Here is a 24,460-nt window from a genome sequence, read left to right on the forward strand (position 1 = left end):
TATTCATACAGAGGTGTGCAAATATTGTATTGTACTTGTGTTCACAAACCAATAACAAAGCGTGTTCTTATGGAATGAGTGGATCAGTTATAGGCCAGATAGCACTATGGCCGCCAGATGGCCTCAGATGTAGCGTCAAATGAACGCCGCAGAAGGAGGGCCCGTCTCAACAGGTCATTTCAAAAGGACACATACTGGCAATTGATCAATCGGTGCCGTTTATTCACATCTCAAATGTGAATAGCTTTCATCTTACTACTTATTGTTGCCATAATTGTCTCTTACTTGTACTTACTGGCTGCCGGGCCTCGGTTTAGTACATCAAGGAACAGAGGTTGCCTTTTAGGAGAAGGACTGACAAGTATTCAAATAGGTGGGATACAGCTAGTGTCACAAAGTCACTTTGTCATAGCAGGTTAGGAGAAACAGGGTCAGGTATTTTTTTAAAGCTTTATTTAACCAGGAAGGCCTCGTAGATATTATAATCTCTTTTTCAAGAGCGTCCTGGCCAAGTTAGGCAGCACCGAGTCATTACAAAAATGACAGACAGACAACATGAACAACTACAAGTCATCTAGTAAGAACCATTGAATTCACAAGAGTATAACAAAATCAAATACAGCAGGTCAGGGAATCAGCCTCAAAATCCTTCATCGGTGATTGATAAACACTAATCGGGACAAGTTCTTCCAGTTGAAAAGGATTTTGTAAGCTGTTCCAAGACGATGGCGCAGAGTACACAAAAGACCTTATACCAAATTCGGTTCAGACATTTGGAACAGTTAGCAGGTTAAAGTCCAGCGAACGAAGAGAGTACCCACCACATTTCTGAACAATAAAAATGGCCAAATAAAAAGGTAGTAAAGCCAAAATGGCTTTGTCGATAAAAGTATACCAGAAGGCCAGCCAACCCTGGTATACAAAGTGCAGTGGGGCGTAAGGGTTTTTGCAGTTTAAAATACATCTCCAACTGCCATGGTAAAGAGTGTCAATTGATCTCAAACACTGAGCGGAAGCATTCGTATATCAAATATCCCCGTAGTCTAGTAAAGGCATAAATGTAGCTTAGAAGAAGGGTTAGGCTTACCCTAAATGTCACTTCCCGTCGTACTTGTACTCCGTGTACGCACGACCGACTTACAAGTCATCGCACAGAGAGCACACACACTGTCTGGAAGACCGCACCGGACTGAATTGGAATCCCTCAAACGGCACACTAACTGCATTCCGCTTTATGATGTCACAGTCAGGCCCTCGGAACACTGGTCCTCAACATTCTCAAACACCTTGGATACCGAAGCCAAACATTCTCCCCTCACTCACATTCACAATTCAACCAGGGAGAAGGCTGCCAGGAATTGGATGCTGAAAAGCTCACCTACAGAGCAACATCATAGGACTGGGAGTGAACCGTACTCTGTCCGCGGACATGCTCGGGGCCTTGTGTTCAACAGCAGGTTAGACTCTGTCCCTTGTTCCCTTCAACTGCTTGCATTTCCCTATTATCAACAGTGCAGATACTTCACATGTAGAGTACAACTACAAATAACACAGGGCCTGTTACCACACCCTATAGGCTAGGAGTTTCACTTGGACCACAGTGACATCGGTAGTAAGTCGCCCGCAGCATAACTGACGGGGACATCAAGGGGAAATGGAAGGGGGACACACACAGAGGAAAAGTCCTACCGACATACAATCTATTGTAATTACCCATTCAATCCAAATCTATTTGCCACATACACATGTTTAGCTCTTGTTATTGCGGGTGTAGGGAAATGCTTGTGTTAGTAGCTCCAACAGCCCAGTCATGTCTAACAAGTAAGATCTAACCATGTCCCAGGATTCCACACAATACACCCAAATCTAACAAAAGGGATGGAATGACAATACATCAATATCTGGACCAGCAATGTCACACCGGCATAGACTAACATACCTAACGATAGAATACTGTATATCCGTATGACACGAGCTCCGCATGATGAAAGTGACTGGTGTTCCATTAATCAAGTGCCCAGTGATTTCTAACATAAACACACACCTCACCACGTTGCAAGACAGGAAGTGAAGACATGATTCAGGCGAGATGCAATGTTGACACCCTATGCTTCATTTAGGAGCTCAAAGGAATAGGTCAACACATATAGATAGGGAGGCATTGACCAGAAGTCATGTTGCCAACACTGCCTTTCAATTCATTCAGTCTGCTCATCATTCAAGCCACATAGAGAGGGATCTTTGCACCACCTGCTGGATCAGAAGTGCTACTGACAATGGCACACAGAGAGAGCATTTATCCCTCAACCTGATGCAATTTGCACAAGTATGTGGTCCAAAAAAACACTAACTACATCAGATCATCAAATAGGCAGAGGTTCCAAAAGTTTCAAACACATGTTCATGTAGAGCACCTCCAAATATAGATTGGAAGAAATTAAATAGAACATGTTCTCCTAGGTCACGTGAGCATTGCATTGTGGAAAACAATGACTTTAGAAGAGCGTGTCTTGAAATGTGAAGCGTGTATTTGTAGATCAATCACAGAATAGGTTGGGTGAAAAAGTAACTGTACGTCACTATGACTTCATTTGACTGCTCTTAAATCATATTCACTTGCACATGTTCTGCTGCTTTGTCTCCTGCAGATTTGGAACACAACGTCATGTGGATGTATGTTTATCAACTGTCAAATGAGGGTAAGTTACATAGTACCGCTTTATTAAAAACGGATTGCTACTTTTCTCTCTAGCCTAGTGCACTCTTTATCTGTAAGCAGCTGCAAAAAAAGGTCCACATGCCATTATATCATATAGCCTATAGGAACAACTTTTTCTCCAGGACTACAGTCTTACACCAATGCACCCCGACAAAGGTTTTGTTGCAGTGACCAGGGAAAGAACGTGGCCGGAATCAACTGGATGATTCTGTGACCAATTACAGGAGGGGGTCTGTTGGATGAGGGGTGTACTGAACTGTGCCTATAGCATGTCACACATCCCTCCAACGGGAAATTGGCCTTGGCAAATGGCCAGAGGCGCTGTCCTTTCCAGCACCACGGAGCTCCGCTATTACCTGTGTCGGTGAGTGAAGATGCAGCAGAGGCGCGCTGTCTGTCCATTCAAACGTGCTGAATACAGCAACGCATGCGCAGAGATTTCCTGTCTGCTTCCTGATTTGGCCAAAGGTTCGCCTCCACTTTTAGCCTGTGCCATGCGTCTGGACTATAGTACATTATCCATTTGCATTCAACGGGTTATGTCGTTTTACCACCTCTTTTGATCCTACGTTCTTTGTATTCGCCGGGTGCTTTATAGGCCCATCACTTTAGCTGTGTGAATTCTGCATTTAACTGGCAGCCTGTATTTAGGGCCTTTACTGGGTCTTATCATTTGGTGAAGCTGTCAAGGGGTTTCGATTCCTGAGCAAATCTTCTTTCGCCTAGGTGATTTAGCTACACTGTAAAAAAAGGATGTGGCAGCCTAGTAGATAGTGGCAGCCCAACAAACACAAAAACCAACTAACAAATACAGTCATTCAAGTACGGTCTACATCGGTGCACTCAAAAGAACACACGAAGACTAAATCTCACTTCAGAAGTCGACTTCTAATCTATGCATATGATCATCGAATATTATGCACTTCTGAGGCATTTACTTCCTTATCAAGTCTATGCAGCAATGCAGCGCTGGTGATTGCAATTCTGTAATTGGTCAACTAATAATAGGACTAATCATTGCAGCTGCTTGTGTCCTGTTTCGTAACAGCTGTTTTGCAAGCCCTTGATGATTACATCTTTTCATTCCTGCTGTCCCGATAGCTTTTCTCTCAATTAACAAAGGAGGAACAATGGGTACGTAATAGGATTAGTCAGAGATATCATTTTTTGCCTCAATACCTTGGTCAGTCGCATGAGTTATGGGGTGCACATGTTTTCGATTTTTTTGAAATGGGGATTTTCACTAAGTCATTGACACACTCTAGCATGTTACATTCCAACAGCTATTGGATTCGAAAAAGTACCACTTGGGGACCCGAGGACCGAGTTTGGGAAACGCTGGCCTGAAGATCAAATACCACTACGATGTGCTCACAAGTTGGCAGTAGCCGCGTTTAACCACTAGATGGCCTCCGTGCTCCACGGTAAAGTTTTCCCCTCTGCACGAGTCTCAGCAGCACTGCAATATGGGACTTTCAAAGTCTGCTGGCATGCTATGTTGTTCTTAGCTACGTAGTGACCATTTTTGCGACTCTTTGCCCTATGACATTACTATCACTCATTACTGCAGGTGTATTTTCCCCTCCTTTGTAAAAACCTTTCACTCTTCTACTCTAGGCATACATACATACATGTGGTCACATCACTCTCTCTTTAGCAGATCATATCGCAGCTACAATTACGCAAAGGCAAACGTGCAATACGTCGCTTTTCTTTCGATGTCACCTTTATTTAACTAGTCACGTCAGTTAAGAACCAACTCTTATTTGCAATCACGGCCGGTTGTGATACAGCCTGGAATCGAACCACGGTCTGTAGTGACTCGAGAGCAGGGAACGCGACGTGTTAGTCAACAACATACATGGTGGGAAATGGAACAAGTGGGCCTTTTTGACGGAAATATGGAGGTCTTTGGGGGATTTTGGAGATCAGGTCATCGTTTATGCGCATGTCTTGAAATGTGAAGCGTGTATTTGTAGATGAATCACAGAATAGGTTAGGTGAAAAAGTAACTGTACGTCACATTTGACTGCTCTTAAATCATATTCACTTGCACATTTTCTGCTGCTTTGTCTCCTGCAGATATGGAACACAACGTTATGTGAATGTATGTTTCTCAAGTGTCAAATGAGGGAAAAAACGTGGCCGATTCTGTCACCAATGTTGGATGAGGGCTGTACTGAACTGTGCCTATAGCATGTCACAAATCACTCCAACGGGAAATAGGCCTTGGCAAATGTCCTTTTCAGCACCACGGAGCTCCGCTATTACCTGTCTCGTGAGTGCTGGATACAGCAACGCATGCGCAGAGATGTCCTGTCTGCTTCCTGATTTGGCCAAAGGTTCGCCTCCACTTTTTGCTTGTGCCATGCGTCTGACTATAGTAGATTATCCCTTTGGATTGATGCCTTTGCATTCAACGGGTAATGTCGTTTTCCCACCTCTTTTGACCTGCGTTCTTTTGTATTCGCCGGGTGCTTTATAGGCCTATCACTTTAGCTGTGTGATTTCGGCATTTAACTGTATTTAGGGCCTTTACTGGGTCTTCTTATCATTTGTTTCGATTCCGGAGCAAATCTTCTTGCGCGTAGGTGATTTTGCTACACTGTAAAAAAAAAAAAAAGGATGTGTCAGGCCAACAACCACAAAAACCAACTAACAAATAGACTCATTCAAGTATGCTCTACATCGGTGCACTCAACATTGACATACATTCGAAACAAAGCACACATGAAGACTACATCTCACTTCAGAAGTCGACTTCTAATCTATGCACTTCTGAGCCATTTACTTCCTTATGAAGTCTATGCAGCACTGGTGATTGCAATTATGGAATTGGTCAACTAATAATAGGACTAATCATTGCAGCTGCTTGTGTCCTGTTTCGTAACAGCTGTTTTGCAAGCCCTTGATGATTACATCTTTTCATTCCTGCTGTCCCGATAGCTTTTCTCTCAAGGGATCACTGATGTAGTCTAAAGGAGGAACAATGGGTATGTAATAGGATTAGTCAGAGATATCATTGTTGGGTCAATACCTTAGTCAGTCGCATGGATTATGGGGTGCACATGTTTTTGTGTTTATTTTCAACGGTCACATGGCACAGCAAAGAGGGAATGGGGTTTTTCACTAAGTCATTGACACACTCTAGCATGTTACATTCCAACAGCTATTGGATTCGAAAAAGTACCACTTGGGGACCCGAGGACCGAGTTTGGGAAACGCTGGCCTGAAGATCAAATACCACTACGATGTTGGCACTTGCCGCGTTTAACCACTAGATGGCCTCCGTGCTCCACGGTAAAGTTTTCCCCTCTGCACGAGTCTCTCAGTAGCACTGCAATACGGGACTTATATCAAAGTCTGGTGGCATGCTAATGTTTTTCGTAGCTACGTAGTGACCAATTTTGCCACTCTTTGCCCTATGTCATTACTGCTAGTGTATTTTCCCCTCCTTTGTAAAACCTTTTGATTCTAGGCATACATACATACATCACTCTCTGTTTAGCAGATCATATCGCAGCTACAATTACGCAAAGTAACACGTGCAATACGTCGCTTTTCTTTCGATGTTAAGAACCAGCGCTTATTTGCACTCACGGCCGGCTGTGATACAGCCTGGAATCGAACCACGGTCTGTACGTCGACAACATACATGGTGGGAAAATTGAACAATTGTGCCTTTTTGACGAAAATATGGAGGTGGCTCTTAAAAGAGCCTTTGGGGGATTTTGGAGATCAGGTCATCGTTTAAGCGCGCTCTCCGCGAATACGACGGGCCAGCTGGATGTCCTTGGGCATGATGGTCACCCTCTTGGCGTGGATGGCGCACAGGTTGGTGTCCTCGAACAGGCCGACCAGGTAAGCCTCGCTAGCCTCCTGCAGGGCCATCACGGCGGAACTCTGGAAGCGCAGGTCGGTCTTGAAGTCCTGGGCAATTTCTCTCACCAGGCGCTGGAAGGGCAGTTTACGGATCAGCAGCTCAGTGGACTTCTGGTAACGACGGATCTCTCGCAGAGCCACGGTGCCGGGCCTGTAACGGTGAGGCTTCTTCACGCCGCCGGTGGCCGGGGCGCTCTTGCCGGTGGCCGGGGCGCTCTTGCGCGCAGCCTTGGTGGCGAGCTGCTTCCTGGGTGCTTTACCACCGGTGGATTTGCGAGCGGTTTGCTTGGTTCTGGCCATGGCGCTAGCTAGATTCCTTCTTTCACAGTATAGTACTTTCGGAGTATAGCCTCCAAATGCCTATGTGAAGTTTATAAAGCCGGCAGCGGCGTCTGCTGATTGGACACCTTCTACGCACCACTCTGATTGGCCCGTTGCGGAGGCCGCCTCCGGCGCCCATTGGACGGGAGGCTGGGCCTCTCCCTGCCGCCCCAAAATGCAACCCCCACCCTCGCGCGCTTGGCTCTTTTGTTAGGGCCGACACTTTACGCGCGTTAATATTACGCGCATTAATATCATAGTCACCGTGCAAACTTGAGTCGCCTAGTAGGTGTTATTGTTCATTCAACGCCTCATGTGGGCACTTGATACGGTGCCGTGTATGTGGCATATAAAAGGACACTTTGCGCTTTTGCTGAGCTAGGTGGTTGGCTCTTAAAAGAGCCTTTGGGGGTTGAGTAGTCAAGTGGCAGCCGCAGTAGCGATTTTACTTGGCTTTGACGGCCTTCTCAGTCTTCTTGGGGAGCAGCACTGCCTGGATGTTGGGTAGCACACCACCCTGAGCGATGGTCACGCCGCCAAGCAGTTTGTTCAGCTCCTCGTCGTTACGGACGGCCAGCTGCAGGTGACGGGGGATGATACGGGTCTTCTTGTTGTCACGGGCAGCGTTGCCGGCCAACTCCAGGATCTCAGCAGTCAGGTACTCGAGCACTGCGGCCAGGTACACTGGTGCGCCAGCGCCCACACGCTCGGCGTAGTTGCCTTTGCGCAGCAGCCTGTGCACACGGCCCACGGGGAACTGGAGTCCGGCACGGGATGAACGTGTCTTTGCCTTCGCCCTGGCCTTGCCTCCGGTTTTGCCTCTTCCGCTCATATTGCTAGCTTTTAGGATGTCACAGAAAGTCTGAATGAGCCGCTAGCCACCTCGAGAGCCTTATTTATACCTCGCCACAAGAGGCACCGATTGGCCACCGGGCCGGTGTGGCCTTATCCAATTGGAGTGAGGGACACACAGACAGTCAGCCCTAAGCCCGCCCTCACCCACCCACCCGCAGGCAGCTGAGTGAGAAGGGCTAGGCTACTCTGTTTCCCTCCGAATTTGTGACAAATCAAATCGATAGTTACCGGAGTGTAACTCCAGTTCTATGAGTGGAGCGGAGCCCCATAGGGGAGCTCTGCTCCTAGTGGTTTACCCCGCTGCCTAGGCAGCGAATAGCCTGAGAAAAAAAATGATGCACGCACCTGCAGCCAATAGGAGTACAGGTGTCCCTATATAAGGGGACGCTTCCCCTCAATCAGCCTCCCGAAAAATTATCTTCAGCGAGATTGGGGGTCGGCAGGGCCTTAAGCCCTATGGGGCTCCGCTCCACTCATAGAACTGGAGTTACACTCCGGTAACTATCGTTCTACATCGTGGAGCTCCGCCCCATAGGGGAGCTCTGCTCCTAGTGGTTTAAGGCGGAGCGAAACGCTCCCAAAATGTACTCCCTGCCGAGCCAAAAAACTTCCCACTTAAGAAAAGGTCAGCTCAGCAATGGCTGCGACCAAATCCCACTGTACTGCAATTTATAGTGAACCACACTAAATTACCATGTACTGTGTCTTTGATCTAATCCGCTCACTCAGTCTAAAGGCAAAGCCAATGACTAGTGAGCAGATCATAGAATATGAGTCATACTAACTGCACCACAGATAGATGAACTCAACTCTATTGATATACAGATTGGTCTAATAGTACTGTAATACCCATTACAGAACTATATCCCTAATCCCTCTGCCCAACACAGTCATAGACTGGTGGGCAAGATTTAACACATGACTCAACTGTGCCATTCGGCCAGGAGTCATGTCCTGCAGTCCTTCTAATAAAGGAGAAAATACGGACCTGATGGAAACCCTGTCCATTAATCCAGTGTTTTCCCGCCTTAATTCTAGCCTTCACCTCAGCAAAACTGAGTACAGGCTGAACCAGTTTAGAAGACATGCTCACTGCTTCCTCAGTGTAACCCGCCACACTCAATGCATAGGCAGAGCCAATGATTCGTGGGCAGACGATAGAATTTAGGCCAACTATTCTGCCTCAGCAGATAGATGATGCCTCAATATTCTCTCAACTTTAGTGACCGGTCTAATAGTCAGGTAACACTAGGTTACAGTACTATTTCCCAGCACAATGACACACTGGTGGCAGTCTAGACATTCCCTGTTGTATTGACAGTGTCAAACAAAGGTCATGTTACACGTGTATGTCTCTCTCTCTTCTGTCAAAAAAGGAGCGGACCTAATGGGAACACATCTCATTATTCCTGCAACCTTTCTTAACTCAAGTTCTGCCCTCAACTACGCTGAGTACAGAACGAGCTAGAGAGTTAGACGACACGTCCAACAGGTAGAATCGGATAAAAGGAGACGGTGACGACCACGACGCCGCTGCACAAATATCCTCTACCCCGGTTCCTCTGAAAAGTGCCGTAGATGCCGCTACTCCACGAGTGGAGTGGGCTCTTACGCCATGAGGCATTGGTCGCCCTGCCGCCTCATAAGCCATCTCAATGCCTTCGCAAAGCCAATGAGATAGCCGCTGTTTTGAAAGTGGTCTACCCAGTGCGTTAGCACCGTGACACACAAACAACTGAGGTGATAACCTAATCATCGCCGTGCGCTGCACGTAGCACGCCAAGGCGCGCACCGGGCACAGGCGATGAAGTCTCTCCTCTCTCAGCTCCTCATGAGGAGGGGGGGAGAAAGCCCATAGCTCAACAGTCTGCGACCTGTATGAGCTCTTAATAACCTTCGGCGTGAATGCCGGGTTAGGACGTAACACCGCTCTGCTCAAGTCGCCGTTTATGGCAAGGCAGTCGGGTCTCGTCGAAAGAGCACACAAATCACTGACACGCTTGGCTGTAGTCAAGGCAAGCAACAGTGCCGTCTTCAGAGACAACATCTTGAGGGGAATTTGATTCAATGGTTCGAACGGCGTCTCACAGAGCGCCTCGAGTACCAACGTTAAATCCCACTGTGGTAGCGTGGCTCTAGCCACTGGCCTAAGCCGCCGCGTCCCCAATAGAAACCGTTTCACTAGAGGGTGACTGAAAACAGTGTCTCTGTCAAACCCCTCATGACAAGCTGAAATCGCTGCCGCGAACACCTTAATGGTGGCGGGTGAGCGCTGCTTGTCAAACATGAACTGTAGGAAAGAGAGCACACTCTCAACCTGACAGCACACGGGGTCCACATTCTCTGTGGCGCACCATTGTGAAAACATTTTCCATCTACTGGCATAAGTCCTGTATGTGGAACTGGCACGTGAGCCCTGTATGGTTCTGATTACCGAATCAGATAACCCACGGCGCTCTAACCTGTCCCTCTCAGGAGCCAGACCTTCAGTGGCTGGCCGATTAGAGGCAAATGCTCTATCATGCCTGCCGCCTGAGACATCGCGTCCTGTCGATGTGGAATTGGCCAAGATTGCGCAATCGACATTTGAATCATCTCCGCGTACCACGGAGCCCCTGGGCGGTCGGGGGCTATCAATATGATTGACAGCCCTCCTGTTCTCACACGGGCTAGCAGTGGGAGAATGCAGGACAGCGGTGGAAATGCGTACAGGAGAACCTCCGGCCACTGGTGCGCAAAAGCGTCTATCCCTAGTGGCGGTTCGTCCTGGGCTCGTAGAGAAAACCATAGGGGACATTGCGCGTTCACACGTGACGCGAACAGGTCCACCTCGGCTCTCCCGAACCGTTCCCATATTTGGAGAACAACATCGGGGTGCAGTCGCCACTCGTCGTCTCGGGGACCCCCTCGAGACATGAGGTCTGCTCCGATATTCTGACAGCCTGGAATGTGCGCTGCTGTCAACGAGCGAAGGTGCTCGTGAGCCCACAGCCACAATTCCTCCGCCAACCGGTGGAGTGCAGGAGACCTGACTCCCCCTTGGCGATTTATATAGGCTACTGTCGTTCTGTTGTCTGACCAAACCAGCACGTCGTGTCCCCGTAGGGTGGACATGAAGTGGGTCAGAACCAGTAGAACCGTTTCCAATTCCAGGAGGTTGATGTGACGTCCCGATTGGGACCACACACCTCCGACTGCCCGAGCCTGACATGTCCCTCCCCATCCAGTCAGACAAGCGTCTGTGTACACTGGAATGTAGGATGACACCCTGCCTATTGTGACCCCTTGTGCCATTACGCACGGGTCTCTCCAATAGTCCAGGTCCGCTCTGAGCGAGAGGGGAACTGTCAACAACCGACGTTCTACATCGTGGAGCTCCGCCCCATAGGGGAGCTCTGCTCCTAGTGGTTTACCCCGCTGCCTAGGCAGCGAATAGCCTGAGAAAAAAATGATGCACGCACCTGCAGCCAATAGGAGTACAGGTGTCCCTATATAAGGGGACGCTTCCCCTCAATCAGCCTCCCATTATCTTCAGCGACAGGACTGGACTGAAGAAGCCTTGAAGAGAAGAGAAGAATCTCAGGACGAACCCGTCGTCGATATCCTGTTGTAGACGTCGTCCTTCAATGAGCACTTTTCCACCCCCAAAAGCTCTTTTAAGAGCTCAGTGTCGCTGCTCCACTATGGCGGCTTTGGACCAGCACGAACTTTGTTTTGTGTGTTTAGGTGCAAAGCACGCTAGGGGCGGCCTCACAAATCCTCCGGAATGCGCAAGCTGTTCACTCCTTTCTTTAAAGGAGAGGAAACAGCGATGGGCATTCTTCAATGAGGATTTCCCTCTCGAGGACGTGTTGTCTATGATGGCCTCAGACTCTGAGGCGTCACATGATGACAGCGCCTCTAGAGAGGATGAGGATGTTGGGAAGTGTCTGGATTATTCTCCGAATAAATCCAGTCTACCGACCGAGGCTGAAAATAACCCCCTCCCTAGGGAGAGAGAGGTGATTTTCTCATCCTTAGGCGAGGATGAGACGGGCTCTGAATTTTCAGCAGCCCCCTCCTACGCAGTAGCCTCTCTGCGCTCTGATTTTACAGGGCTCATTGAGCGGGCTGCGAGCAGGCTGGAAATTACACTGCCCCCCATTCCCTCCGTTTCGGAAGTTGATTTAATGGTGGGCGGCCCCTATTCCAGACCAAGACGGGCAGCGGTACTTTTGGCACCGACCATGCCCTCGCTCGCCAAGTATGTGGAGGGTGCATGGGAAACGCCTTTGACGGCCAGAGCGCCGGTGAAGGCGTATATTCCATTCACTAACGTTGACAGACAACGGCCTCAAGAGATCCCTAAGCTCGAGGCCGCCCTAGCGGCGTACCTCGTGCCAGGTTCGAGCTCTTGGCCGTCTGCCAAGAGACCCACTTTACCAACGACTAAGGACCGTCTCACAGCACAGCTGGCTGAGAAGTCCTTTGTTCTTAGTACACAGGCTGTAGCAGCAGCGAATAATATTGCCCTCTTGGCAGCCTCTCTATCCCGTCTGACCACGGGTAGAGAGGGGCTGTCGGGAGAGGAGATGGAGGAAGCGTCGAAGATTTCCGGCGCCATTCTCCATCTCACACAGGCATCGGCTGTATGTGCGGGGAGATCTATGGCCACTTCGGTGGTAATGGAACGACACCTCTGGCTGTCTTTGACGGCTATGAAGGAGACCGACAAAGCCGCCCTATTGAACGCCCCCATCTCTGACAGCGGTCTCTTTGGAGCCGCCGTCACTGATGCGACGGCGCATTTTGGGAAGCTTGAGGAGGAGAGAAAGCAGCTGGCTAGACACCTGCCTTTGGCGGGAAGCTCTAGAACAGCTACGAAAGATCCCCATCGCTCCACCGTATCCAGTAGACCAGGGTCTACGGCCAGACGGAGAGCCCGTCGAGCAGCCGCACCTGGAGTACCTAGAGCGGGCCCAGCCCCTCCGGCAGCACCAGAGAAGGCGGCGGTGAAACCGACGAGAGAGACCCCGTTTATTTCGTCGCCCTGGCAGCCGAGAGGCAGTCAGAAGAGGCGACGGCCATGACGGGACGAGGGGGAGAGGACGGGAGAGAGCGCTGCACTTCTTGTGAGGGCGCCCACTGTTCACCCCCCACCCCTGCAAAGGGATGGAGGAGTTGTGTCTGTGTTTAATAAAGAATGTGTTCCATCTGACTTTGTCACAAGAGAACCTCTTTTCCAAAACAAAACTGAGACCGCTCAGATTCCTCCTCGCTCTATCTCTCTCTCTTCCTCTCACCACTTTGTGTGTAGCTCAGCCCATTGCGGAGCTGAGTACACACAGAGGGACGTGAGTGGGAATGGAAAGGGGAAAGCAAGACGGACGCTCGTAATGAGCCGTCATGCTATACCTCATAAAAACCCAACACTACACACTCTGAGGAGTGAAGTAGAAAGGAGTTTTAATAGCAGCCTGTGTACACAACCCCATAGTGGGCCGTTGAAACAGTCGCTATTGGGAGACGGCGCACTAATTCAGGCCAACGCCTCAATTAGTGTAGCGCAGACCCGTGCTGAGTTCACGGAGGGCTGGAACCACAAGGTTACATGCATAACCGAAGTGTCGGCGCCCCCGATTCTCACAGAACGCGCTAGTGTTCCCTCCCCCTTTCATAGGGGGCCCACCTTGGGCTGTCCCACCACTTCAGTGTTGGGAGACAGCGGCGGCTTGGGCCATAGAGGAATACAGGTCCTTCCTACTGTCTGTACCACAGCTTCGCGCTCTCCCGCTCTCAGAGCACTTTTGGGAGTGGCAGCGAAGCTGCACCCTCTCCTCCTGGCTAAGTCGGACGCTGGAGAAGGGTTATGCCATTCAATTCCATCAAACTCCACCCCCGTTCTCGGGTGTGGTGGAGACGGTGATGAAGACGCCAGAGAAAGTAGCCGCTCTTGTGAAAGAGATTACGGAACTTTTGGCGAAGGAGGCGGTCACAGTAGTTCCCCAGGAGCAAAGGAACAGCGGGCTATATTCGCCCTATTTCCTAGTGCCAAAAAAGACGGGGGGGGTGAGGCCGATTTTGGATTTACGCACTCTCAACGAGAGCGTAGCCAAACGGCCTTTCCGAATGCTCACGACAAAACGTCTACTGGAATGTATTCACAACAGAGATTTTTGTGTAAGCATAGATCTAAAGGACGCATACTTTCATGTGCCGGTACTTCCGCGTCACAGGAAGTTTCTGCGTTTCGCCTTTCAAGGGGTGGCGTACGAGTATGCGAGAATGCCATTCGGGTACTCCCTGGCACCTCGCACGTTTTCCAAATGTGTGGAGGCGGCATTGGAGCCGTTGCGCCGTCAGGGGATAAGGCTATTAGCCTACCTAGACGACCTACTGGTTTTGGCCCCGTCAGCAGAGCTGGCGATCACACACACGACACAGACAGTGATTCACCTCACGCGTCTGGGGTTCGCTGTGAATTGGAAAAAGAGTGCGCCTTGGCCCAGTCAGCAGATTGTCTATCTGGGATTACAGATAGACACTGTGAATATGAGGGCGCGAATTTCGGATCCTCGGCGGGCTGCCTTGTTGTTAGCCCTGAGAAGGTTTTATCCGAATCACATGGTGACGGCGCATTCCGTCATGACACTTTTGGGTCTCATGTCGTCTGCCCACTCCGTGGTTCCGCTGGGACTTTTGCACATGCGCAAAACACAGCGATGGTTTGCTCAACTACGACTGGACCCAGTGAGGCACCGTCGTCGGTTGTTGACAGTTCCCCTCTCGCTCAGAGCGGACCTGGACTATTGGAGAGACCCGTGCGTAATGGCACAAGGGGTCACAATAGGCAGGGTGTCATCCTACATTCCAGTGTACACAGACGCTTGTCTGACTGGATGGGGAGGGACATGTCAGGCTCGGGCAGTCGGAGGTGTGTGGTCCCAATCGGGACGTCACATCAACCTCCTGGAATTGGAAACGGTTCTACTGGTTCTGACCCACTTCATGTCCACCCTACGGGGACACGACGTGCTGGTTTGGTCAGACAACAGAACGACAGTAGCCTATATAAATCGCCAAGGGGGAGTCAGGTCTCCTGCACTCCACCGGTTGGCGGAGGAATTGTGGCTGTGGGCTCACGAGCACCTTCGCTCGTTGACAGCAGCGCACATTCCAGGCTGTCAGAATATCGGAGCAGACCTCATGTCTCGAGGGGGTCCCCGAGACGACGAGTGGCGACTGCACCCCGATGTTGTTCTCCAAATATGGGAACGGTTCGGGAGAGCCGAGGTGGACCTGTTCGCGTCACGTGTGAACGCGCAATGTCCCCTATGGTTTTCTCTACGAGCCCAGGACGAACCGCCACTAGGGATAGACGCTTTTGCGCACCAGTGGCCGGAGGTTCTCCTGTACGCATTTCCACCGCTGTCCTGCATTCTCCCACTGCTAGCCCGTGTGAGAACAGGAGGGCTGTCAATCATATTGATAGCCCCCGACCGCCCAGGGGCTCCGTGGTACGCGGAGATGATTCAAATGTCGATTGCGCAATCTTGGCCAATTCCACATCGACAGGACGCGATGTCTCAGGCGGCAGGCATGATAGAGCATTTGCCTCTAATCGGCCAGCCACTGAAGGTCTGGCTCCTGAGAGGGACAGGTTAGAGCGCCGTGGGTTATCTGATTCGGTAATCAGAACCATACAGGGCTCACGTGCCAGTTCCACATACAGGACTTATGCCAGTAGATGGAAAATGTTTTCACAATGGTGCGCCACAGAGAATGTGGACCCCGTGTGCTGTCAGGTTGAGAGTGTGCTCTCTTTCCTACAGTTCATGTTTGACAAGCAGCGCTCACCCGCCACCATTAAGGTGTTCGCGGCAGCGATTTCAGCTTGTCATGAGGGGTTTGACAGAGACACTGTTTTCAGTCACCCTCTAGTGAAACGGTTTCTATTGGGGACGCGGCGGCTTAGGCCAGTGGCTAGAGCCACGCTACCACAGTGGGATTTAACGTTGGTACTCGAGGCGCTCTGTGAGACGCCGTTCGAACCATTGAATCAAATTCCCCTCAAGATGTTGTCTCTGAAGACGGCACTGTTGCTTGCCTTGACTACAGCCAAGCGTGTCAGTGATTTGTGTGCTCTTTCGACGAGACCCGACTGCCTTGCCATAAACGGCGACTTGAGCAGAGCGGTGTTACGTCCTAACCCGGCATTCACGCCGAAGGTTATTAAGAGCTCATACAGGTCGCAGACTGTTGAGCTATGGGCTTTCTCCCCCCCTCCTCATGAGGAGCTGAGAGAGGAGAGACTTCATCGCCTGTGCCCGGTGCGCGCCTTGGCGTGCTACGTGCAGCGCACGGCGATGATTAGGTTATCACCTCAGTTGTTTGTGTGTCACGGTGCTAACGCACTGGGTAGACCACTTTCAAAACAGCGGCTATCTCATTGGCTTTGCGAAGGCATTGAGATGGCTTATGAGGCGGCAGGGCGACCAATGCCTCATGGCGTAAGAGCCCACTCCACTCGTGGAGTAGCGGCATCTACGGCACTTTTCAGAGGAACCGGGGTAGAGGATATTTGTGCAGCGGCGTCGTGGTCGTCACCGTCTCCTTTTATCCGATTCTACCTGTTGGACGTGTCGTCTAACTCTCTAGCTCGTTCTGTACTCAGCGTAGTTGAGGGCAGAACTTGAGTTAAGAAAGGTTGCAGGAATAATGAGATGTGTTCCCATTAGGTCCGCTCCTTTTTTGACAGAAGAGAGAGAGACATACACGTGTAACATGACCTTTGTTTGACACTGTCAATACAACAGGGAATGTCTAGACTGCCACCAGTGTGTCATTGTGCTGGGAAATAGTACTGTAACCTAGTGTTACCTGACTATTAGACCGGTCACTAAAGTTGAGAGAATATTGAGGCATCATCTATCTGCTGAGGCAGAATAGTTGGCCTAAATTCTATCGTCTGCCCACGAATCATTGGCTCTGCCTATGCATTGAGTGTGGCGGGTTACACTGAGGAAGCAGTGAGCATGTCTTCTAAACTGGTTCAGCCTGTACTCAGTTTTGCTGAGGTGAAGGCTAGAATTAAGGCGGGAAAACACTGGATTAATGGACAGGGTTTCCATCAGGTCCGTATTTTCTCCTTTATTAGAAGGACTGCAGGACATGACTCCTGGCCGAATGGCACAGTTGAGTCATGTGTTAAATCTTGCCCACCAGTCTATGACTGTGTTGGGCAGAGGGATTAGGGATATAGTTCTGTAATGGGTATTACAGTACTATTAGACCAATCTGTATATCAATAGAGTTGAGTTCATCTATCTGTGGTGCAGTTAGTATGACTCATATTCTATGATCTGCTCACTAGTCATTGGCTTTGCCTTTAGACTGAGTGAGCGGATTAGATCAAAGACACAGTACATGGTAATTTAGTGTGGTTCACTATAAATTGCAGTACAGTGGGATTTGGTCGCAGCCATTGCTGAGCTGACCTTTTCTTAAGTGGGAAGTTTTTTGGCTCGGCAGGGAGTACATTTTGGGAGCGTTTCGCTCCGCCTTAAACCACTAGGAGCAGAGCTCCCCTATGGGGCGGAGCTCCACGATGTAGAACGATAGTTACCGGAGTGTAACTCCAGTTCTATGAGTGGAGCGGAGCCCCATAGGGCTTAAGGCCCTGCCGACCCCCAGTCTCACAAGTGACGAGCATAAACTGTCTCCTGTGGTAATTGACTTCTTGAACAGTGATGCCCTCCCACCTCCCTCAAACAAAGACATCTACAAAGAAATCCTACGCAATAAACCTAATATCCAACTGCAAAAGCTCATCCAGATGAGAAGAGGTGGAATCCTTGTATTTGTCAAGGATATCCACTCCATGAACTCCCTCCTCTCCCCCTGGCCCACAGGGGCCTTCAATGGGGCAACAATAAAGTGTAGGTTGGCACAGAGAGGTAACCAAACCACCCAAGACAACAAACTCACTAAACAGCTAATCATCAAGGGCATCCAAATAGAAACCACCAGCGACGAAATCCAGCAGGAGTTGGAGAGGCAGCGCATTACAACCACTAAAGTATACAGGATCGTCAGCCGAGCCACACAGCAACCGACTACTTTCATCCGTATTCACCTCAGCAACCCGGACGACGCGCCTGGCCTACTGCTAGAGGGGTTCTACATGAACTACTTCCACTTCAGGGTGGAAAAAGCACGGCCACCCCCCACCAGCATTAAACAGTGCTACAAATGTCAAGAATTCAACCACATATCCATCGACTGCAAAAACCAGGTCAAATGTCTGCGATGTGCTGAAAACCACCACCATAAAGAGTGCCTAAAAGAGAAAAAAGATGCCAGCTGTGCCAACTGTGGTGGTGCCCACTCATCGGTCTCCAGACAATGCCCCACCTATCTAGCCCTCACCACCACCAAGGCCACCAGGGCTACTACCACCATCAGCGCAGCCACTACCAACCATCTCACAACACCAAGCCTCTCCGGCTCTCAGCCTCTCACCAACACCATTCACCTGCAGGAGGATCTGAAAGGAATATGCAGAGACGAAGAAATGGTAAAAAGAGTTATGGACAGCATAAGGAAACACAGAGACGGCCCCACTTAACTTTGAGTCGCCTTCTACAGCCCTAACTACACTGCAAATCAAATGGCTACTCCAACAAATGTTCTACATATCAACATCAGAGGTTTAAGGAGAAACAAGCAGGAGCTGAAGCAACTGCTTCTAGAAAAGCAAACCAGCATTGCCTCTATCAACGAAACCTTTCTAAGTACTAATACAAGATTCCGTATTCCTGGTTTTAACATCCTAAGGAAGGATCGACTAGAGGGATGCAGAGGGGGTGTGGCACTGCTTTTAAAGGAAGGAATCGAGTACTCTGAAGCCGTTTTCAACCTCACCAAAGAAGAACTCAACAACAATGAGTACACTGCAGCAAAAATACTCCTAAATGCACAAACAACTCTTCTGGTAGCAACCATATACTGTCCACCCGCAACAACACCCTCCGAAAAACTGATCGCTGCCCTTGCAGACAACAACGGCCACACCATCATAATGGGAGATTTCAATGCCAAGCACACCGACTTCAACTGTAATACTACAAACCACTCGGGAAGAGTATTAAGGGATATCCTCGACAGCACAAACCTGGCCATCCTCAACACCAACGAGCCCACACACATCCATTCATCAAACTCCACGGCAGACATCCTTGATCTTGTCCTCTGCTCCCCGGACTTGGCTGCTAAACTCCTTAGCTTTTCCGTCAGCCATGACGTGGGAAGTGACCACCTACCTGTCCTTGCCTCCTTCTCTCTCCAACTCCAACAAGCACCCGAAAAACAAAGATACAACTACAAGAAAGCAGACTGGGAAAAATACAGAAAATGCATTACAGGCAAGATAACAAATATTGCAATAACACAGAACCCCACGGATTTGGACCAGCTGGCTGAGAGAATAGGGACTATCCTCATCCAGGCCCGGAAAGAGACCATCTCACTTACCACCATCAGACCACCACAACAACAACTCCCACCACATATCCTCAGCCTCATCAAGCAGAAAAGAAAGATCCGGAGAGACTTTATCAGAACAAGAGCACCCAACCTGAAAACAGAAGTTAATCGGTTGCAGAATCACATCAGACACCAACTCACCCTTCACAAACAGAAACAGTGGACTGCCTTTTATTACCAGCTAGATGCAGACACCAACCCTCGGACCTTCTGGCAAAAAATCAAAACAATTAACGGAGACAAAACCAATAATATCATACCTGTGCTGAAGTCTCAAAACCAACTCATCGAAGACAACGAAACAAAAGCAATATTATTCAGAAACCACCTACAAAATGTTCATTCCTGTCCCGACGATCCTCTCTTTGACAAAGACTGGAAAACCATCGTCGACAGAGAAATACAGAAAACAGTGTACACTCCAAATCCGACACCAGTAGACCATCCTCTCACCCGCTCTGTTAGCATTGAAGAAATCAAGACTCACCTGAAAAAAACAAAAAACAAAGCACCAGGGGAAGACAACATTGACAGCACACTCATCAAACAAGCACCTGATGAATACCTGCACCTCCTTTCTAACCTCTTCACAGCATGTCTCATGGAAGGCTACTTTCCCCTACCTTGGAAATCTGCAGTTGTTACAATGATCCGCAAACCTGGCAAAGACCCATACAACGTCACAAGTTATAGACCAATCAGCCTCCTCAGTCATGTCGGGAAGCTGTTTGAGAGAGTACTCACCCAAAGACTAAGCGGCCACACTGAGGAAATGGGCCTCCTTGGAATCCACCAAGCTGGCTTCAGGAAAACAAGATCAACCACCGATAACATTCTAAGACTGTCAGAGGACATCCTTCGGAACTTCAAGAAAAAAGAACTTACCCTGGCAGTTTTCTTTGATATAGAGAAAGCATTTGACAAGATGTGGCACAATGGACTGTGTTACCGGCTTGCAGACTCCAATCTCAAGCTACCGCTCTCCATCAGAAACATCATCACCAGCTTTCTCCACAACCGTACAATTAAAGTGAAGGTCTCCACAGCAATATCCTCACCTTTCACCCCTGAAGCGGGTGTCCCACAGGGGGCAGTTCTAAGCCCGCTACTTTTTCTACTCTACATATCAGATATTTACTACCCTCCACCCACCATAGGTCAAGTCTCACAGTTTGCCGATGACCTCTGCTACTGGACCAGCTCCAAATGTCCTCAACTCGCAGCAAAAAAACTCCAGAAGCCTATTGAAATGATCGAGACGTGGTCTAACATGTGGCGAATAAAATTGAACCCACAAAAAACCCAATGTGTCCTCTTCACAAGAAGCACCAGCAAAAAGACCAGGAAACCCATAGATCTCAAACTCTACGGTGAAACAATAAAAGTAGAAAAAGAAGCAAAATTCCTTGGAGTCACCTTCCAGAAGAACATGACCTGGACAACCCATATAGCGAACATAGAGAGAGAGGGACGAAAAAGACTAAACCACCTAAAAACGCTGTGCGGAAGAAAATATGGAGCCTCACCTCAGACAGTGCTGAAAGTCTACATCAGCTACATCCGATCCCTCTTTGAATACGCCCTACCAGCCTGGATAACAGCTTCACCGCAGCAGATGAATCGGCTACAGATAGTCCAAAACATGGCAATAAAAATGGCTTACAGACTACCAAGATACATCAGCAATCACTACGCTAACAGCATATCTGGACTGACATCAATCAACAACAGACAGACAATCATTGGTCAGAAGTTCATCAACAGAGCCACTCACAACCCATCATTGAAGGAAGCCGTGGGACAGGCCAAATGGACCACAGATACACCCATGTCCATAATGCTGAAACTGACCTAGAAGAAGGGAAAAAAGAAAAGAAAACAAAAAAACAATAAACAGAAAAATACAAACAAAAAAAAATACTAAAAATACAAAATTCTCAAAAAAATATAATCAATCGTGTGTGTATGAAAATGTGTAGATATATGTGAATGCACTCCTTAGCGCCCCCACCCCTCTCCCCCTGCACAGTTGTGAGCTATACTTTTAAGGAAGTTTTTATCTTTTTATTTTTATTTTTTATTTTTTCTATTTTTTATTCTCTATTTTTTCAAGCCGGGAAAAGAAATGGGCGAAACTAATCGACACCCATTCTGATAACAATCTTAGGGCATTTAGCCCCGGGGGATGCCTTGCTTGACCATACCCTCCTTCCCTGCTCCTGGCCTGCCCTGCCTCTTCCACCAATCCAATTGTTTCTTATGGACAGAAAAGAGCAGAAGCTCTGAGCTGTCCCATCAGGTCCATTGTCTACTAGGTCTGACTCCTGGTCGAATGGCACAGTTGAGTCATGTGTTAAATCTTGCCCACCAGTCTATGACTGTGTTGGGCAGAGGGATTAGGGATATAGTTCTGTAATGGGTATTACAGTACTATTAGACCAATCTGTATATCAATAGAGTTGAGTTCATCTATCTGTGGTGCAGTTAGTATGACTCATATTCTATGATCTGCTCACTAGTCATTGGCTTTGCCTTTAGACTGAGTGAGCGGATTAGATCAAAGACACAGTACATGGTAATTTAGTGTGGTTCACTATAAATTGCAGTACAGTGGGATTTGGTCGCAGCCATTGCTGAGCTGACCTTTTCTTAAGTGGGAAGTTTTTTGGCTCGGCAGGGAGTACATTTTGGGAGCGTTTCGCTCCGCCTTAAACCACTAGGAGCAGAGCTCCCCTATGGGGCGGAGCTCCACGATGTAGAACGATAGTTACCGGAGTGTAACTCCAGTTCTATGAGTGGAGCGGAGCCCCATAGGGCTTAAGGCCCTGCCGACCCCCAGTCTCGCTGAAGATAATTTTTCGGGAGGCTGATTGAGGGGAAGCGTCCCCTTATATAGGGACACCTGTACTCCTATTGGCTGCAGGTGCGTGCATCATTTTTTTCTCAGGCTATTCGCTGCCTAGGCAGCGGGGTAAACCACTAGGAGCAGAGCTCCCCTATGGGGCTCCGCTCCACTCATAGAACTGGAGTTACACTCCGGTAACTATCGTTTTTCGTAGCTACGTAGTGACCAATTTTGCCACTCTTTGCCCTATGTCATTACTGCTAGTGTATTTTCCCCTCCTTTGTAAAACCTTTTGACTCTAGACATACATACATCACTCTCTTTAGCAGATCATATCGCAGCTACAATTACGCAAAGTAACACGTGCAATACGTCGCTTTTCTTTCGATGTTAAGAACCAGCGCTTATTTGCACTCACGGCCGGCTGTGATACAGCCTGGAATCGAACCACGGTCTGTACGTCGACAACATACATGGTGGGAAATGGAACAATTGTGCCTTTTTGACGAAAATATGGAGGTGGCTCTTAAAAGAGCCTTTGGGGGATTTTGGAGATCAGGTCATCGTTTAAGCGCGCTCTCCGCGAATACGACGGGCCAGCTGGATGTCCTTGGGCATGATGGTCACCCTCTTGGCGTGGATGGCGCACAGGTTGGTGTCCTCGAACAGGCCGACCAGGTAAGCCTCGCTAGCCTCCTGCAGGGCCATCACGGCGGAACTCTGGAAGCGCAGGTCGGTCTTGAAGTCCTGGGCAATTTCTCTCACCAGGCGCTGGAAGGGCAGTTTACGGATCAGCAGCTCAGTGGACTTCTGGTAACGACGGATCTCTCGCAGAGCCACGGTGCCGGGCCTGTAACGGTGAGGTTTCTTCACGCCGCCGGTGGCCGGGGCGCTCTTGCGCGCAGCCTTGGTGGCGAGCTGCTTCCTGGGTGCTTTACCACCGGTGGATTTGCGAGCAGTTTGCTTGGTTCTGGCCATGGCGCTAGCTAGATTCCTTCTTTCACAGTCGGAGTATAGCCTCCAAATGCCTATGTGAAGTTTATAAAGCCGGCAGCGGCGTCTGCTGATTGGACACCATCTACGCACCACTCTGATTGGCCCGTTGCGGAGGCCTCCTCCGGCGCCCATTGGACGGGAGGCTGGGCCTCTCCCTGCCGCCCCAAAATGCAACCCCCACCCTCGCGCGCTTGGCTCTTTTGTTAGGGCCGACACTTTACGCGCGTTAATATAATAGTCACCGTGCAAACTTAGTCGCCTAGTAGGTGTTATTGTTCATTCAACGCCTCATGTGGGCACTTGATACGGTGCCGTGTATGTGGCATATAAAAGGACACTTTGCGCTTTTGCTGAGCTAGGTGGTTGGCTCTTAAAAGAGCCTTTGGGGGTTGAGTAGTCAAGTGGCAGCCGCAGTAGCGATTTTACTTAGCTTTGACGGCCTTCTCAGTCTTCTTGGGGAGCAGCACTGCCTGGATGTTGGGTAGCACACCACCCTGAGCGATGGTCACGCCGCCAAGCAGTTTGTTCAGCTCCTCGTCGTTACGGACAGCCAGCTGCAGGTGACGGGGGATGATACGGGTCTTCTTGTTGTCACGGGCAGCGTTGCCGGCCAACTCCAGGATCTCAGCAGTCAGGTACTCGAGCACTGCGGCCAGGTACACTGGTGCGCCAGCGCCCACACGCTCGGCGTAGTTGCCTTTGCGCAGCAGCCTGTGCACACGGCCCACGGGGAACTGGAGTCCGGCACGGGATGAACGTGTCTTTGCCTTCGCCCTGGCCTTGCCTCCGGTTTTGCCTCTTCCGCTCATATTGCTAGCTTTTAGGATGTCACAGAAAGTCTGAATGAGCCGCTGGCCACCTCGAGAGCCATATTTATACCTCGCCACAAGAGGCACCGATTGGCCACCGGGCCGGTGTGGCCTTATCCAATTGGAGTGAGGGACAGACAGACAGTCAGCCCTAAGCCCGCCCTCACCCACCCGCAGGCAGCTGAGTGAGAAGGGCTAGGCTACTCTGTTTCCCTCCGAATTTGTGACAAATCAAATCAGTCAAATCATCCAAATGGGAAACACTTACGCTATAGTATTAACATGGGTCGGATGATGATTAACACATCACAGCAGCCTGCCTCCTCTCCAATTTGAATTATTAATGGCAATTCTAAAACTTCACAACATTGGCTGGTGCTGCACTCTTGAGTGACAATTGTACGCCATTTTGCCACTCGATTATTATTATTGTTATTATATACCTCTCCCTATCTCTCTCTCCGGGCAGCACACACCCAGAGTGGGAAAATGTGGTGCGTAAAAGTAGCC

At 49.4% G+C, this 24,460-nt stretch overlaps 2 protein-coding genes across 2 annotated transcripts; both read right to left on the reverse strand.

Annotated features, from left to right (window-relative positions):
* Positions 1 to 7,349: 7,349 nt before the first annotated feature.
* Positions 7,350 to 7,754, reverse strand: LOC120040363 (histone H2A). The gene has a single exon (XM_038985551.1). The coding sequence runs from the start codon at positions 7,752 to 7,754 to the stop codon at positions 7,368 to 7,370; it is 387 nt and encodes a 128-aa protein (XP_038841479.1). The 3' UTR covers positions 7,350 to 7,367.
* A 15,809-nt stretch (positions 7,755 to 23,563) lies between these two features.
* LOC120040362 (histone H2A) lies at positions 23,564 to 23,950 on the reverse strand. The gene has a single exon (XM_038985550.1). The coding sequence runs from the start codon at positions 23,948 to 23,950 to the stop codon at positions 23,564 to 23,566; it is 387 nt and encodes a 128-aa protein (XP_038841478.1).
* Positions 23,951 to 24,460: the final 510 nt, after the last annotated feature.

This window comes from Salvelinus namaycush, unplaced genomic scaffold, assembly GCF_016432855.1.
Source record: "Salvelinus namaycush isolate Seneca unplaced genomic scaffold, SaNama_1.0 Scaffold3463, whole genome shotgun sequence".
Taxonomy (NCBI): Eukaryota; Metazoa; Chordata; class Actinopteri; order Salmoniformes; family Salmonidae; genus Salvelinus; species Salvelinus namaycush.